Raw genomic sequence first — 15,523 nt, 5'->3', positions numbered from 1 at the left:
AGAGACGCATATCTAAATTTGGACATGCATGTATCCTGTAAAATGGTTGCCTAAAATCAGTGATATACTGGCAGCGAAAAGGATGAACCACAATAAAGCAGGGGTTCACTCCACACACAACGTTGACGTCCATGCTGTCGTTTAGGCACGTCAGTCTTTGGAGAAGACCAGACTGGTCCTTGAGGAAGAGAAGCAGAGCTTGAGCATGGAGCTGAAGAGCCTCCAGGCGAGCCGTACGGAGAGCGACCGAGGACGTAAGCGGGCTGAAAGTCAGCTGCAGGAGCTCACTGTCCGGCTCACTCAGACCGAACAAGAGAAGGAGGATCGAGAGGAGCGAGTGCAGAAGCTGCAGGTGGGAAAAGCTTGAGCTTTCACTCAAGTCATTTGACCAATGATTGCATAAAATATTTTCATTCCTTTTGTCTTCTTCCAGAATGAAATTGAGTCTCTCTCCAGCAATTTGTCCTCCTTTGACAGCAAATCCCTACGCCTGTCAAAAGAAGTTAGTAGCCTAGAGAGCCAGCTGCGTGACTTGCAGGTAAGATGCGCACATTTTTAGTAGAGGAAGTATTCCACCGCCCCTCGCCAATCTTTTCCTCTCCACCCTCCAGGAACACCTACAAGAGGAGACCCGCCAGAAATTGGCTTTGGCCGCCAGGGTACGAGCGCTGGAGGATGAGAGGAATGGACTAATGGAGAGGCTGGAGGAGGAAGAAGAGAAATCCAGGGAGTTGACCCGGCAGATCCAGACTCACACTCAGCAGGTAGGCCACACCCACCAGACCCTGGACCTGTTAGCTCAGATCCAAACTGATGCTGCAACATCAAATTGGGCTTTTCCTGGTTTGGAAAGTGCTTCAATTTACAGTTGTACTTTGACTTATGAGTTTAACTTGTTTCGTGACCAAACTTGTAACTTAATTTACTCTTATGTCAAATAAATTTTCCCAATTGAAATGAATTGAAATGCCATTGTCTCGTTTCAGTCCTCAACAAACCACCATTTTTTGTTAAGTGTTTTTAAATAATAAAAATAGCACTGTATATTGATGATTATAGCTTACAGCTAATAAAACCCCCAAATTCATCTCAAGAAACCGGGAAAAACATATTTTAATATATACAGTAAATGAGGTAGGAATTGGCCTTCTGATTTTTTTTTATCGTGTATTTGATTCAGTACAATACGAATTTCACGTTTTGAATTAAACTTTTGTACGATATTTAAATTAACTGAGATGCACTTGTATATGTTTTTCTGTGAGCTATAAAACTAGGGGTTGAGCCGATGAGTCGACTAGTCAATTAGTCGACTAATCAACAAGTCGACTTTAATACTCTGCATCGACATTTACAGCTTGAAGTCCATTAATTGCAAATCACGTGTTTTTTGCATCTTCTAATCGGCCAATTTACAGTGGAGTTTGGACTCGCCCTTCTGCTGCTGTCACTGAACTACAATGCTCTTTGGAGCAGCACAGTGTCCAACCAACAAGGCGACGCAGACGTCATATGTCTGCTGGTCAGAGAGTACGAAAATTAGATACCTATAGATTAGAATAGCAGTTAACCTCGTTAGCATCTGCAAATAATCCACGTCAACTGCTTTCATCACATTATACGAAAAATCTTTAGTTGTTCAAACCCTCGTCAAAACAATTCAGTTTGTCAATTTTGGTAATTTACTACAGCTAATCTACATATACAGTCCTGGAAAAAAAACATACTTTACCGTGACCTTAGAAAAACATGTAGTGACCCTGAATTCAAGGTTTGATTAGATTGTTACTGTTTAATTTCTGACGCACTCACACTTTCTCTACTGCGACTCTACAGCTGGCGGAGATGCGCAAGCAGTCAGAGGAGGTCAACACGGCGGTGGAGAGCGGCGAGGAGTCCCGCAGGAAGCTCCAGAGAGAGCTGGACGCTGCTGTCCAGAGGGAGAAACAGCGGGAGGAGGAGAAGGAGCGTGTGGAGAGGCAGCGGGAGCGCCTCAGAGAGGAGATTGAGGACATGACTCTGGCCCTGCAGCGGGAGAGGCAAAACTGCACGGCTCTTGAAAAGAGACAGAAGAAGTTTGACCAGGTCAGAGCAGGCTCTCGAAATAGCCACACAGATGTCATTCCAGATCCAATATTGAACCGTCCCTCTTGCCCCTCAGTGTTTGGCTGAGGAGAAGGCGGTGGGCACTCGTCTGGCTGAGGAGAAGGACCGAGCGGAAGCGGACAGTCGAGAGAAGGAGACGCGCTATCTTGCCTTGTCCAGAGCTCTACAAGTACTTTATTTACCATCAAATTTGAATCCCTGTTAATTGTGGATACGTCCCAGACCCACCCGCAGTGAAAATAAGTGAGAGACCATATAATTGTTTTTTAGATAGTTTTACCCAGACACTTTAAAGATATTTAAACTTATTAAAACACTTTTTACAGTTTACAGTTCACAATATAAGAGACAAAGTGCTTGTTTTGAGTGGGAGGAAAAAGTATGTGAACCCCTTGGAATGTCTTAAATTTATGCATAAATTGGTCAATAATGTTGTCTGATATTCATCTGTTTGAACCAAAACCACACATATGTTTTCATATTTTTATGGAAAATAACGTAAACATTCACAGGACAGGGAAAAAGTAAGTGAACCCTTGAATATACTAACTAGTCAATCTTCCTTTGGCAGCAATAACCTCAACCAAACATTTCCTGTAGTTTTAGATAAAACGTGCAAAATACACACACACATTCCATATATTTCAAAATACATTTTTGACATATACTTGGCAAATAAAGAGGATTCTGATTGTTATTCTGATGAGTTTTGGACCATTTCTCTTTACAAAACTGTTGCAGTTCTGCAAGATTCCTGGGATGTCTGGTATGAATACCTCTAATAAGCTCATTCCACAGCACATCAATTGTGTTGAAGTCAGGACTTTATATACAAACTTGTATAGAGCTGAAAAAGGTTAAAGTACCTCTAAAAGTCTTGATGTTAATCGTTCCACCATTAGACAAATTGTCTATAACTGGAGAAAGTTCAGCACTGTTGCTTCTCTTCTAAGGAGTGATCATCCAGTAACCAATACTTCAAGAGGATACTGCAGAATGCTCAATGAGGTAACAACAAAAACAAGAACCCTAAAGTGTCATCTTAAGGCTTACAGAAATCACTGGCACATGCCAACATCTCATCACTGGCACATGCCAACAAAAAATTGTTGCACCTTTGAAGTTTGCTGCAGAGCACTTCAATGTGACACTGGCAAAATATTCTGTGGACAGATGAAACCAGTTAAATTGTTTGGGAGGAACACACAATGCCACGTGTGGAGGGAAAATGGCACAGCACACCAACATCAATGGGAAAATGCATTTACAAGTTTATCAATATATTTTTCAGTAGAATCTGAGGTCATCTGTTCATCAGTTGAAGTTCTAAAGAGGATAGATGTTTCAACAGGACAATGATCCAAAACACAGAAGCAAAAAAAGAAACAACAAAATGGCTTCAGAAGAAGAAAGTGTTCCGAAGTGTCCCAGTCAAAGTCCCGACCTCAACCAGATTGAGATGCTTTGGCATGACTTCAAGAGAGCTATTCACATCAGACCTCCCAGGAATCTTGATGAACAACAGCTTTGTAAAGAGGAATGGTTCAAAATTCATCCAAATCGTTGTGCAGTTGTGCAGATCAGATTTGTAATGACAGGAAACTGTTGGTTGAGGTTACAGGTCCCAAGCAGTCAACCAGTCATTAAAGCCAAGAGTTCACTTACTTTTTACTCCCTGTCCTTTGAGTTTTTAAACATTCTGGTCTATAAAAATATCAAAACATGATTGTTTGTGTGGTATTAGTTTAGGCAGACTGTTCTATTCTTGTGATTTACTGTCGATAAAGGTCATACTACATTGAGCAATTTATGCAGAAATGTCTGAAATTCTAAAGGGTTCACATAACCTTTCCTCCCACTGTACCTGTTACTCCCAGTTTAAGTTGTAATACTGACACATAATGTAAAAGAGAATTAAACGTTTTACTGTATATTGAAACACCAAAATGTTCATCCAAGCCGTATCATTTCATCTAACAGAAGTACGCTAGCCTAATGGTAACATATAATTGGAAACATCATAGGCAGGCTAATGGTAATTAGCATAGAGGTTACAGTAATTATAAAACTTCAAACAACTGCTACTTTAACACACACACAGCAACAAGACATAGAAACAGCATACAACAATACTCACAGGCATATATTGTTTCTGCTCTGCGGGAACAACAAATACAAAAACGCCAAAACGCCACCAACATATATAATCGTCAAGTACATTTTTCAATGGGAAAGGTGTGGAATAGTGTTTCCCCCCACTGTAATGTTTAACAGATTCCTGTCGATGGCAGCATTTCATCACTTAGGATTTGAGATCAGTCTACGTTTTCTTTTGGTAGGTTCGGTGCTTATATTGTTGCAGAACACAATATTCTGTGGGTCTTGAAAGATCAGTTAAAATGCTCTAAAACGGCCGGCAATTTGGGGAACTCTGCTTTGAAAACGGGTGGTATTCAATCAGTTAATTGCGTTGCATCTCTTCCAGTCAACCTCACTGCTGCATATTCCAGGTGGGTCTGGAATGTGTCACCCATGATAATCTGATAATTATTAGGGTATCGCTGAAGTCTTGACTGTGCTGCATGGTGATGACCATGACCATGGTGATGACCATGACCATGTTTTGTGTAGGAGGCCCAGGACCAGAGGGACGACCTGGACAGGTCCAACAAGCAGCTTCGCCTTGAAATGGAACAGCTAGTCAACCAGCAAGATGATGTGGGCAAGAACGTAAGGCTTAATTTTCTTTATTCTCTATCTGTTTGAGCCTTCATTGATTGACCCCTTTTCCGGCGTCCAGGTCCACGAGCTGGAGAGGAACCGTAGGGCTCTTGAGGCGGAAGCCGAAAGACTCCGTACTCAGACGCTGGAGCTCGAGGAAGAACTGACGGAGGCGGAAAACTCCAGGCTGAGGCTCGAAGTCACCCTGCAGGCGCTCAAGGCTCAGTTCGAGAGGGAGATCAGCAGCAGCGAAGAGAAGGGCGAGGAGAAGAGAAGGGCCCTCAGCAAGCAGGTAGAGAGACGCCAAGCTCTATTAATTTGTGTTAATACGGTATATGTGCAAAGTATATGTGCAACCGACTTCCGCATTTGGCAACACCAGCCAAAGTACTTCCTCCCGACTTTGGTGAATGGCGAAGGGGACCGTGACAAAGCATCCGTAGGAACTTCAAACGTCTACGATGTTGTTTTTTTTAAACACAAGATGTTACCACAGAGCCATCAAAGATGCCAATATTCAATGTTTAGGCTTTGTTCATGCTTATATATATCTATCCATTCTCTCCACCACTTATCCTGTTCAGGGTTGCAGGGTGCTGGAGCCTATCCGAGCTGACTTTGGGCAAAAGGTGGACTACACCCTAAACTGGTCGCCAGCCAGTCGCAGGGCACACATAGAGACAGACAACAACCACTCAAAGTCACATTTACACCGTTACTGACTGGGAACGAAACCCACGCTGCCCTTACCGAAGTCAGGCAAATGTACCACTATACTGTCAGTGACGCACAATTATTAAACACAATGCATGTGTGAGATTCAGGTCCTATTTTTGTCCACTTGGGGTTGCCATCCTCATGATCTACACTGTAGTAGCTGTGATTTTTGATTGTGAATGACCTTAAAAGGTAGGGCCTGGCCTGGTGAGTGACGTGGGTGTCAGTGAATAAGAGTGTAATGTTGGCTGGCTGGTAACTGGCTAACCCGTTAATCAGTCTGCGTTTTGAGTGAGTTGTGGCAATTTTAGATAGACTAAAAGATTTATTGAAATTGGATGTTTGTGAAAAAAAATACTATTTATTTTATTTCAAGAGCGTACGATCAGCCCAAGCTCCCAGATTTGAGGTGGCTCTTCCCTTGTTTTCCCAGGTGCGGGAGCTGGAGATCCAGCTGGAAGAGGAGCGCAGCCAGCGCTCCCAGGCCGTCCTGACCAAGAAGCAGCTGGAAGCTGAGCTGCAGGATTCCGAGGCTCAGGTGGAAACATCCAGCCGCAGCAAGGAGGACGCCGTCAAGCATCTGCGGAAGCTACAGGTACGATCGCACACCAAAACCACCACCTGCCAACATGCAGGTGGTAATAAACATCTCTATGTGTTTGTCTTAGAGTCAACTCAAGGAGGCGCTTCGAGAGCTGGATGAGGCCAAGATTACTCGAGACGAGGTGATTACACAGTCCAAAGACAACGATAAGAAAATTCAAACCCTGGAGGCCGAAGTCCTGCAGCTCACTGAGGTATGTGACATATTTGGAAATAATACTTTACTGTGTTGTAAAAAATTACTCAGGCAGTTATGCGTCTAGACTAACAATATCCTTTTGTGTGTGCAGGAGCTGGCCGTATCCGACCGGCAGAGGAGACAGGCTCAGCAGGAGAGAGATGAAATGGCCGACGACATAGTCAACAACAGCTCGGGAAAGTCTGTATCGCTTTGTGCTCTCGAAGTGTTGACATGAAGCTGATGTCAGATGGTTGTTATTTGATACGATGTGTTTGTTTAGGACAGCGCTCTTTGAAGAGAAGCGCCGGTTAGAGATGCGAGTGAGCCAGCTGGAGGAGGAGCTAGAGGAGGAGCAGACCAATGCTGAGCTTATTTCAGAGAGACAGAGAAAGATGGCTCTGCAGGTACAGTAGATGCGGTTCCACACAAACTTTCACACGCACATGCACCTTTCAGCCCTCTTCTAAATGCAGTGCTATAGAGAGTTACAAACTGTTTTGAGTGTGTGCTAATTGTCTTTATTTTAAAAAGTAACAAAACATTCCCTTCATTCAGGTGGAGACGCTGACGGTGCAGCTGCAGGGCGAGAGGACCCTGGCCCAGAAGGCGGAGGCAGCGCGGGAGCAGCTGGAGCGACACAACAAGGATATGAAGACGCGGCTGGAGGAGCTGGAGGGAACTGTCAGGGGTAAACATCGGCTCAGTGTCGCCGCCCTGGAGGCTAAGATAGAATCAATGGAGGAGCAGCTGGAACAAGAGAGACAGTGAGAGAGCTAACTCTTTTCATTGACATCCCTGTTTTCTAGGTGTGTTTTTTTTTCTAAATGTAGAATCGTTTTGCAAATATAGATATTATTTGAATGTATGAATTTACTGTATGGACAAATTAATAACATAATGGGTGGTAAAATTTATATAAATATATTTATAAATATTACTTTGCCCCAATCATGAGATAACAACATTTATTTATTTTAAAAAAAGAAAATAAATATTATTTTAAAGTACATATTTATAAATAGATTTTTTTTAAACTGTCTTTGAATATAGTTTTTTCTAATCATAACATCATTAGAAATTAATGTATTAAAATATATTATAATATATAACAGAATATATTAATTTATTATCATATAAATATATTTGTGTATAATTATGAATACATTAAAAACATAATGGGTGACGTAGTTACACCTTAATGTATATGTCATACATGCAAATTAATTGCCTTTCGGCGAAATTCGCCGTTTAGTTACACCTTAATGTATATGTCATACATGCAAATTAATTGCCTTTCGGCGAAATTCGCCTTTTTAACTCGAAATAGACCGTTTACGTGAATTGTATCAATCCGATGAGTTTTTCCTTGGGGGGGGGGCATCACATGACCTCACACAACCTCTTCTATTGGGCTTCCCGGGCTTAGGTTTTAACACTAGAAAAGCCAGCCCGGCTGATTGTTGTGCCTACGTGGTGGCCATGTTGGGAAGGTCGTCGTTACCATGAAGGCAACAGCACGCTAGTCTTGTTTACATTTAGACGAACAAAAACAACAGCTTGCATGTATTGTCGTATTTGTCTGGGACTGTCTGCCCAAACATGGATATTTCATCTCATAACTTGAGAAAACACCGTGCAGTAAATTGCAAATGTTTTTGTTGGTTATTTTATTTTTATTTTTTTTATTGTTTCGGCTATTTACTCAGTACTTGATTAATTATTTTACTGTGTACTTTTTTACTCTTACTCAAGTCATTTTTGTGAGGAATACTTTTAACTTGAGTCACATTATTGTCAAGTAACAGTACTCTTACTTCAGAATCAGAATCATCTTTATTTGCCAAATATGTCCAAAAAACACAGAAGGAATTTGTCTCCGGTAGTTGGAGCCGCTCTAGTACGACAACAGACAGTCAATTGACAGAGAACACTTTTGAGACATAAAGACATTGAGAAAAACAGTCACTGAGCAATAAAGGGTTGCTAGTTATCTGGTAATGCCGGTACTTTTTTTTTTTTTGACAATTGTGCAAAAAGATGCTGAGTCCTCTAGCAGTTTGAATGACTAATATTATGATACTTGTCTAAAAGTGTAGTTTATTCGCTGTCATTGAAGAGATGATTAGTGACTTATGCTGTGTTGACAACAGACGCGAGGCACACGTTTGCCTTTGCGGCTCTGCATCATATTTAGCCGCGTTAGCTGTAGCTCATAGGTAGCTGGGGCGTCACAAAATAGCTTAGAACAATCATTCACCTTACCCAAACGGGAAAGCAGGCAATAAAGGGTTCCTAGTTATCTGGTAATGCCGGATATTGACAATTGTCAACAACAGATGCAGAGTCCTCTAGCACTTAGAGCAGTTTGAATGACTAATATAGCAATAGTCTGGTGCAATGACCATTGTGCAAAGGGCGCCGAGACTTGTATGCAGTTTAAAGTGACTAGTAGCGCGATAATCTGGTACAATTCTGAATGTGCAAATGTTGCAGATACTCCTCAGTCAGTGTGCAAGTGGGGCATGAGTGGCCAATATTTGTCAACAACAGATATGCAAATAGTGCAGCGTGGCGAGACTACTACAGTGAGTGCACGAGTATGTATAATTGGCCCGACAGAAATGTGACAACAAACTCAAGACAAAAAAATTGGCAACATGTTCAACGGAATTGTAGGTTAGCTGTTTAAGAAGTTGATTGCAAGAGGGAAGAAGCTGTTGGAATGTCTGCTAGTTCTAGTTTGCATTGATCGGTAGCGCCTACCTGAGGGAAGGAACTGGAAGAGCTGGTGACCGGGATGTGGAGGGTCCGAGAGGATTTTGCATGCTCTTGTCTTAGTTCTGGCAGCGTGCAAGTCCTCAAGGGTGGGTAGGGGGGTACCGACAATCTTTTCAGCAGTTTTGATTGTCTGTTGCAGTCGGAGTTTGTCCTTGGACAATAACTAATTATTTCATTAAAAATACATATATTATTTGAAGAAAAATATTTTTTCTGATTGTAAGTATAATTTCATTATATATAATTTTTTATATAATTTTAGTCACATGGTGGATTTATAATACTGTATTAGTATTATATTATTATATTATATATAATACTAAGAAACCACATCTTAAAAACTCCACTGTGACACAGTAAAACTGTTCCGGCATAAAAGGGATACAGATACTCCATTCTGCTTGACCAAACAGCCAAACAGGACAAAAAAAACACGAGGGGAAAAAAAATAATATATATATATTAGCGCTTGCTTTTTTTTTCTCCATAAACTTGAGATTTTTTTCTGTTGAAAATGTTGATGAAACTTTAACTGTGTGAATGTGAGTGCGGATGGTTGCTCGTTTCTATGTGCCCTGCGATTGGCTGGCAACCAGTTCAGGGTGTACCCTGCCTCCTGCCCGATGACAGCTGGGATAGGCTCCAGCACGCCCGCGGCCCTAGTGAGGAGAAGCGGCTCAGAAAATGGATGGATGACATTAATAAGAAAATGTAGAAGGTTCTGCATGTCCATGATCAAGAATTGCTGGTTCATGCTGTGTAGATCTCGACCTCAATATGAATTCTAACTTTGAAAATGATGGTAAATACATAAATAAATACGTAGATATTATAATAAATACATTTGTTTTTTTCTCTTAGGGAGCGTGCCATTGCCAACAAACTGGTGAGGAAGACAGAGAAGAAACTGAAGGAGGTTATGATGCAGGCGGAAGACGAGAGGAGGCATGCCGACCAGTACAGAGACCAGGTATACAGTACATTTAATACTTTGAAGTCCTGTAGTCATTTCAGTGAAGAGAAATCACATAGGAGTACTGACACCTGTGTTTGTTGTGACAATGGAGCGTGTTTCACCACTGTGTTGATCCAGCTGACTGCCCCCACTGTGTATGTCAAAATTTGAACTAAACCTTGATTTACACCAATGTTCATCTGAAAGCTATGCCTTTACGCTATGCATTTCTGCACATAATGTAAAAAAGACAAAATTGAAATGGAGTTAGCCCACTCTCGTTCTCAGTATCTCAATTGTGCTTTATCTGGTGTAGCTCGATAAGTCCATGGTGCGCCTGAGGCAGCTGAAGCGTCAGCTGGAGGAAGTGGAGGAGGAGAACTCGCGCTCCAACGCACAGAAGAGGAAGCTGCAGCGAGAACTGGAGGAGCTGACGGAAAACAGCCAGAGCAGGATGCGCGAGATCACCAGCCTGCGCAACCAGCTCAGGTACGCGTACGGCCTTGTTCCCGCTCTGTGTGTGCGTTTATTAACAACACCATTTAAGTTGACCATTGACCTTAATTTTCTTTTGCTTTGCTCTTTTTCGTTGCATCCATTTGTGTTCATCTAACACTGTCCATCTGTCCCATCTGTCCATATCACACCAACACTCAGCGTCCCTGAATGGAGACCAGAGCAGTAGGTCATTGTGTTTTTTGTTCTTTGTTTTGTTTTGTTTTCTCTGTGCATGTCTGTAAATCCATTGTGGGAATTAACCCAAGTCAAAAGATGTTGAAAACCATGTTTTCCACAGTTTATAGACTAAAGATGTTATAGTTGCTTGCATCCCACTGGCATATACGTACTGGATTTTTAGTTATTTGTCTTCTGTGTGTAGGACACAATGTGTGTTTATAACAGTATAATGCAGGGCTGGGCAAACTGAAGTGCACAAGGGCCAAATTTGATTTTTAAATTACAGATGGGCCAGGTAATTTGATGAGGTGAAGAAAATAGTTTAAAAAGTGTATTTTAGAGTTAAATTTTAGTTATTACTGTTTATAATTAATTTACTTATGATATATATATAAAACAAAATGATTAATAGTTTATTTTATGAGCATTCTTTATGTTATTATTCAAATATCATTCATTCATTCAAATAACTGAGGTTCCGCTGTTTTTCTTCAATAAATTGGTGCCTTGCGATACGAATGACCCGACTTACGAGTTTTCGAGATACGAGCTGTTGTTCGGCCAATTTTTTGCTTTGACTTGTGAGCAAAATTTTAAGATAGGAGGATAGGTGGCCGTGAACTCAACTCAACATGCAGGAGTTTGGCATATAGTGAACAATTCTCCAAAAATAAATTGAAGTTTGCTGCCAAATTAAAGATGCAATAAAGGGAATTACACATTTTGCATTTGAAACAATGCCATACCTTTACATTAGGAAATGTTAACGAGCAATGCAAAACGCCATAGACGGGCTAACGAATAGCATCAATGTGGCGATGTCATAACACTTTAAGCAATTCACAGATATTTATTCTTTATGTTCTGCGAAAGACGACTATTACTGCATCTTCCTGAGTTGTGAAACTCGTTTTTGTGTGTACCGCCAGAAGGAGCAGTAAAAAAAATGCAAAAAGTTTTTTAATTCTTAACATTTTATTCAATTATGTTGTCGTGTCCTGTTTTTTTATAAAGTACAATATTATGGAGTGCTATTTTCCCTATTAAAATACATATTACAAACATTATTGTTGTTTTTTTTCATGGCGAGGGGGGACTTTTAACTCTTTAGATTAATGGCATTTCCATTCATTTCAATGCAGAAAGATGATTTGAGATAAGACTGAGTTAGTGTGGTCATGGAACAAATGAAACATTTATCTCAAGGCACCTCCGTATATTATTGTATTTCAGTGGTATTTCTACAGAATATCTACCTGGAATTTTATTACTTCAGTGGTATTCAACTTCAGAGGTTGCGGTGTACGTGACTCCAAAAAATGGTATCTCCTCCTTTAATTGTAATACAGTTAAAACAAAATCCAATAGATGACCAGTGGGATACATCACAGTCATCTAGTAGAATAGATTTCTAACTCATTATTAGGACAAAATGCTATTAATTGGCCCTAGGAAAGAAGTTATTGTCATATGATATATACTGCATGCAGCGTGTAATGCTGTACTAAGAGCGTTGTGTTGGCGTCCAGGCGTGCCCCGTTGCCGTTGGCGATGCGCGGACGCCGGGCTCTGGTGGACGACTACTCGTTGGAAAACTCAGATTCGGAGGAGCCGCCCGCCTCGCCCACGCCCTCCCTGGGACTGCCCCGAACGCCCACCCCGTCCTCAGACCACAGCCTGGACCCTAATCCGCCCCCCTACAGCGTCAACAACCTACACCAATGATGTACCACATGCACACACAACACTAGTTTATTATATAATCAATGAATTGCTCTAGGATGTTGCTTTTTTTCCCCTCAACAAGTGCAAAAAATGGGATTTTACTGGATTTTTTTTACCTTAAAAGGCAACATCGTAACATTCTAAATGACATCATGATGCAGTTTCACATTTACTAATACATTTAAATGAGCTACACATCTTATAGGCGCAGAAAACACTTTGGGTCACATTGGGTCCTCAAGCCATTTTTAAGCCTTACGTCAAGGGTGGGCAACCTTTTCCTATCAGCAGCCAGATTCAAATTATGATTCAAAAAAATAATCCTACACTGTGTTTCCTCAAATAGTGGCTGTTGTTCACACACAGCTATGAATGAGTTATAACTGGTGAGCTCTTTTGGGTGCAAAACAGCAGCACCTACAGCGACATCAAAGCAGGGATTCTTACCACGTCTTAAACTCTGCACAATGTTAATAATGTTACTACTGAGCCCATTTGTCTGCCATTGCTAACCAAAGCAGCACCACTTACAGACATGAATCAATGCCTCCCCCATCTTCAGTTTAGTAAATCAACACCCACGGCCACTATTTACAGAAATAGTAATGCAGTCCCTCCACAATGTTGTGAATGTCCCTCTAATAGATGCCTCCCCCCATCTCCTGACCAATATTTAATGTATTTAATCGATTTGGGACTTCTTTTATGAGGATTTATTTGCTCCGGTGGGCCATATCGGATGCTCCGGTGGCCTCGCGTATGGCCCAAGAGCCACGGTGGTTCACCTCTGATGTTAATTTGACAAAAATAAAGGGCTCCTGCAGAATGACAAATTAGACAATCTATATGCATAAGCCAGATATTTGATGAAAAGTGTGAATTTGACCTCATCCTCTTTTGGGGGTAAATATGATTGAATCCATGATTTCATATCATGTGACTTTTTACAAGCGCCATTTTAATGATGACTGCACTCTTCGCTGACATGTAAAAGGAAATTAGCCAGCTCTCTTCTCCCGAACCGCCTACAAGTAGCTCCCAAACGTGTTGTCTAATAATTCCGTAGATAGTGTATAATTTATTCAACAAAAAAAAAAAGACAATTGTCAAGTCATTTGAATTTATATAATTTATAGCAAGCTGAGTATGTTCATGTTTGTTTTTACTGTATAAACATTACTGTTTGATTCACTGGGGAGACTTCTTTCTACTGTAACAGTTTATTTTTATCCAAAGCAAAACACCTTTTTTTTTTCAGACCGATGAACACGTTTTATTTTGATGGGCGTATTGCACAACTTAGTCTTAATATTCTTTTTTTAGATTTAAATTGTAAATGAAAGGATGGACGGGTTTACCATCATCCTGCATTGCTTTTGGATGACTTCCCTTCCCTAGATATACAAATATTGTAGGTTTAGATTAAGGCAATAAGTAATAAAAGTAAGAAATAGTCTTTTTTTTTTTTAAATTACCCTGGCCAATAATCAAACTCATTTTTCCTTTTCACATTCCTTTCCAAGATATTGAAGTCAAAATTAGTCTAATACTGTCTCAGTGGTGACATTTTGCACTGCATGGTTCAAGTGGCACAATTGGAATGTGTGTCATAAATGGAAAAGGAAATCGGATATCTTAAGATCGGAATAATAAATATTGGATATGTCCGGAGTTCAAGTCATCAAAATACACCGATCGGTGACGTGTTCACACCCACGTCTGCACAAACAACAAAAGTCAAAAAACTCTTTTAAGTCGAGGTACCACTGCATACCACAAATTATCATCATTTCAAACTCCGCATACCACAATAGGCTTGAAAATAAATGCCTTCCAGAATATTTGATTTGAAAAAATCAACACGTGCATGCGTCCGTGCTCATGCGATGGAGTCTCTCGGTAACTTCCACCAAAAACTCCTCCCCAACATACAAAGATGTTAATCTCTCAGTCCAGATATACTTCCTTGACACTAATTACTACTGATTAGCCACGGCTTTGGCACCATCTTGTGGCATCTTAGCGTGTTACAGAAAAAAAACAACTGCAGAATAGCCGAGGATAGGTTCCAGAGAAAAAAATGAATAGGTGAATTTTTGAATAGACATGGATTCACTGTATCATTGTTTACTTCCATGTTGTTGATGCTTGTGGAGTTACTTACAAGTTGGGGATATAGGCTATATCACACTTTGTTTACATGGAAATTGACAGTTCAAAAAATGGGTTTGAGACATAAAATGGGAATTGTGCACTTTTGCAGTGCAAATCCAGCCTTTGACAAACATTATGACCTCTTCTGCTGAACCAAACTCCTCGTGTGGCTTCTAAACTTGAAGCTAAAGGCTAAAGCAGACCAGTTCGCTTTGTGCAGGGAACCCAAACTTGCTCAAAAAGTAAAAGTCTGTCTTTAGCATAAATTGAACTCCAAATAATAAAAACTAGCAGAAGAGTGAATTTCTAAATGAGCTCAGGTGGATTTTGTTCACTCGTAATGTCCGCATGCTTCATTTTATACTAAGCTAGGCTAGCTTTAGCTTCAGACACGAGAGGCTTCAAAATGCAGGTGCTTTTTGACCATGCTCACTCAAATGTTTCTGGAATTATTGTGAATATTTTTACTGTGGATAAACTACAGTATATACACTAACCCTTCTTTATGTTTACCAAAATGAATGATGCACTGGAAGATAAGTTTAATCAGTGCTGACGTCACTGCTCCCTACAGCTGTGCTAAGCTAACATTAGCAATGACAGCTTTGACACTAATCACAGCTACCAGACAACTTGGATCACTTTTTAAACCAATCAATGAGTGCGTTTTTAGGATTTTTGGCTTCATACGCCACCGCAATGGATTTGAAATTTAAAATGGAAAATGTTGGAATTTCAGCCATTTTGTGTCGGATACCTCTATTGTCAGGGACGGTTTTGAAATAATTGTAAATATAACTGAATATCCTTTGTGGTCAATGAGTTCTACTTTCACCTGCTGCCTATTTGTGGCTCTTGTTGTCTTCACTTCTGTCTCCAGTGAGTAAAAAGCATGCTCTATTAGG

General features: G+C 40.6%; 1 protein-coding gene across 14 annotated transcripts in view; it reads left to right on the top strand.

Moving 5' to 3' along the window:
• myh14 (myosin, heavy chain 14, non-muscle) overlaps positions 1-13,655 on the top strand; it is a 58,411-nt gene extending 44,756 nt beyond the window's left edge. For 11 of the 14 annotated variants that reach the window (XM_061776315.1, XM_061776328.1, XM_061776325.1 and 8 more), the window contains 16 exons: positions 146-352; positions 434-538; positions 612-764; positions 1,837-2,085; positions 2,162-2,275; positions 4,738-4,836; positions 4,907-5,119; positions 5,978-6,139; positions 6,213-6,341; positions 6,438-6,526; positions 6,609-6,732; positions 6,884-7,092; positions 9,968-10,076; positions 10,378-10,550; positions 10,719-10,742; positions 12,269-13,655. In XM_061776315.1, coding sequence (XP_061632299.1) covers positions 146-352; positions 434-538; positions 612-764; positions 1,837-2,085; positions 2,162-2,275; positions 4,738-4,836; positions 4,907-5,119; positions 5,978-6,139; positions 6,213-6,341; positions 6,438-6,526; positions 6,609-6,732; positions 6,884-7,092; positions 9,968-10,076; positions 10,378-10,550; positions 10,719-10,742; positions 12,269-12,464 — 2,355 coding nt within the window. In that variant the 3' untranslated portion in view covers positions 12,465-13,655. Of the gene's footprint in view, positions 1-145; positions 353-433; positions 539-611; positions 765-1,836; positions 2,086-2,161; positions 2,276-4,737; positions 4,837-4,906; positions 5,120-5,977; positions 6,140-6,212; positions 6,342-6,437; positions 6,527-6,608; positions 6,733-6,883; positions 7,135-9,967; positions 10,077-10,377; positions 10,551-10,718; positions 10,747-12,268 lie in introns of those variants that run through there. The other 3 variants (XM_061776329.1, XM_061776323.1, XM_061776330.1) reach the window with 3 other exon arrangements.
• Positions 13,656-15,523: the final 1,868 nt, after the last annotated feature.

Source organism: Phyllopteryx taeniolatus, chromosome 6 (genome assembly GCF_024500385.1).
Source record: "Phyllopteryx taeniolatus isolate TA_2022b chromosome 6, UOR_Ptae_1.2, whole genome shotgun sequence".
NCBI classification, from domain to species: Eukaryota; Metazoa; Chordata; class Actinopteri; order Syngnathiformes; family Syngnathidae; genus Phyllopteryx; species Phyllopteryx taeniolatus.
This window is presented reverse-complemented; position numbering and strand designations above follow the sequence as displayed.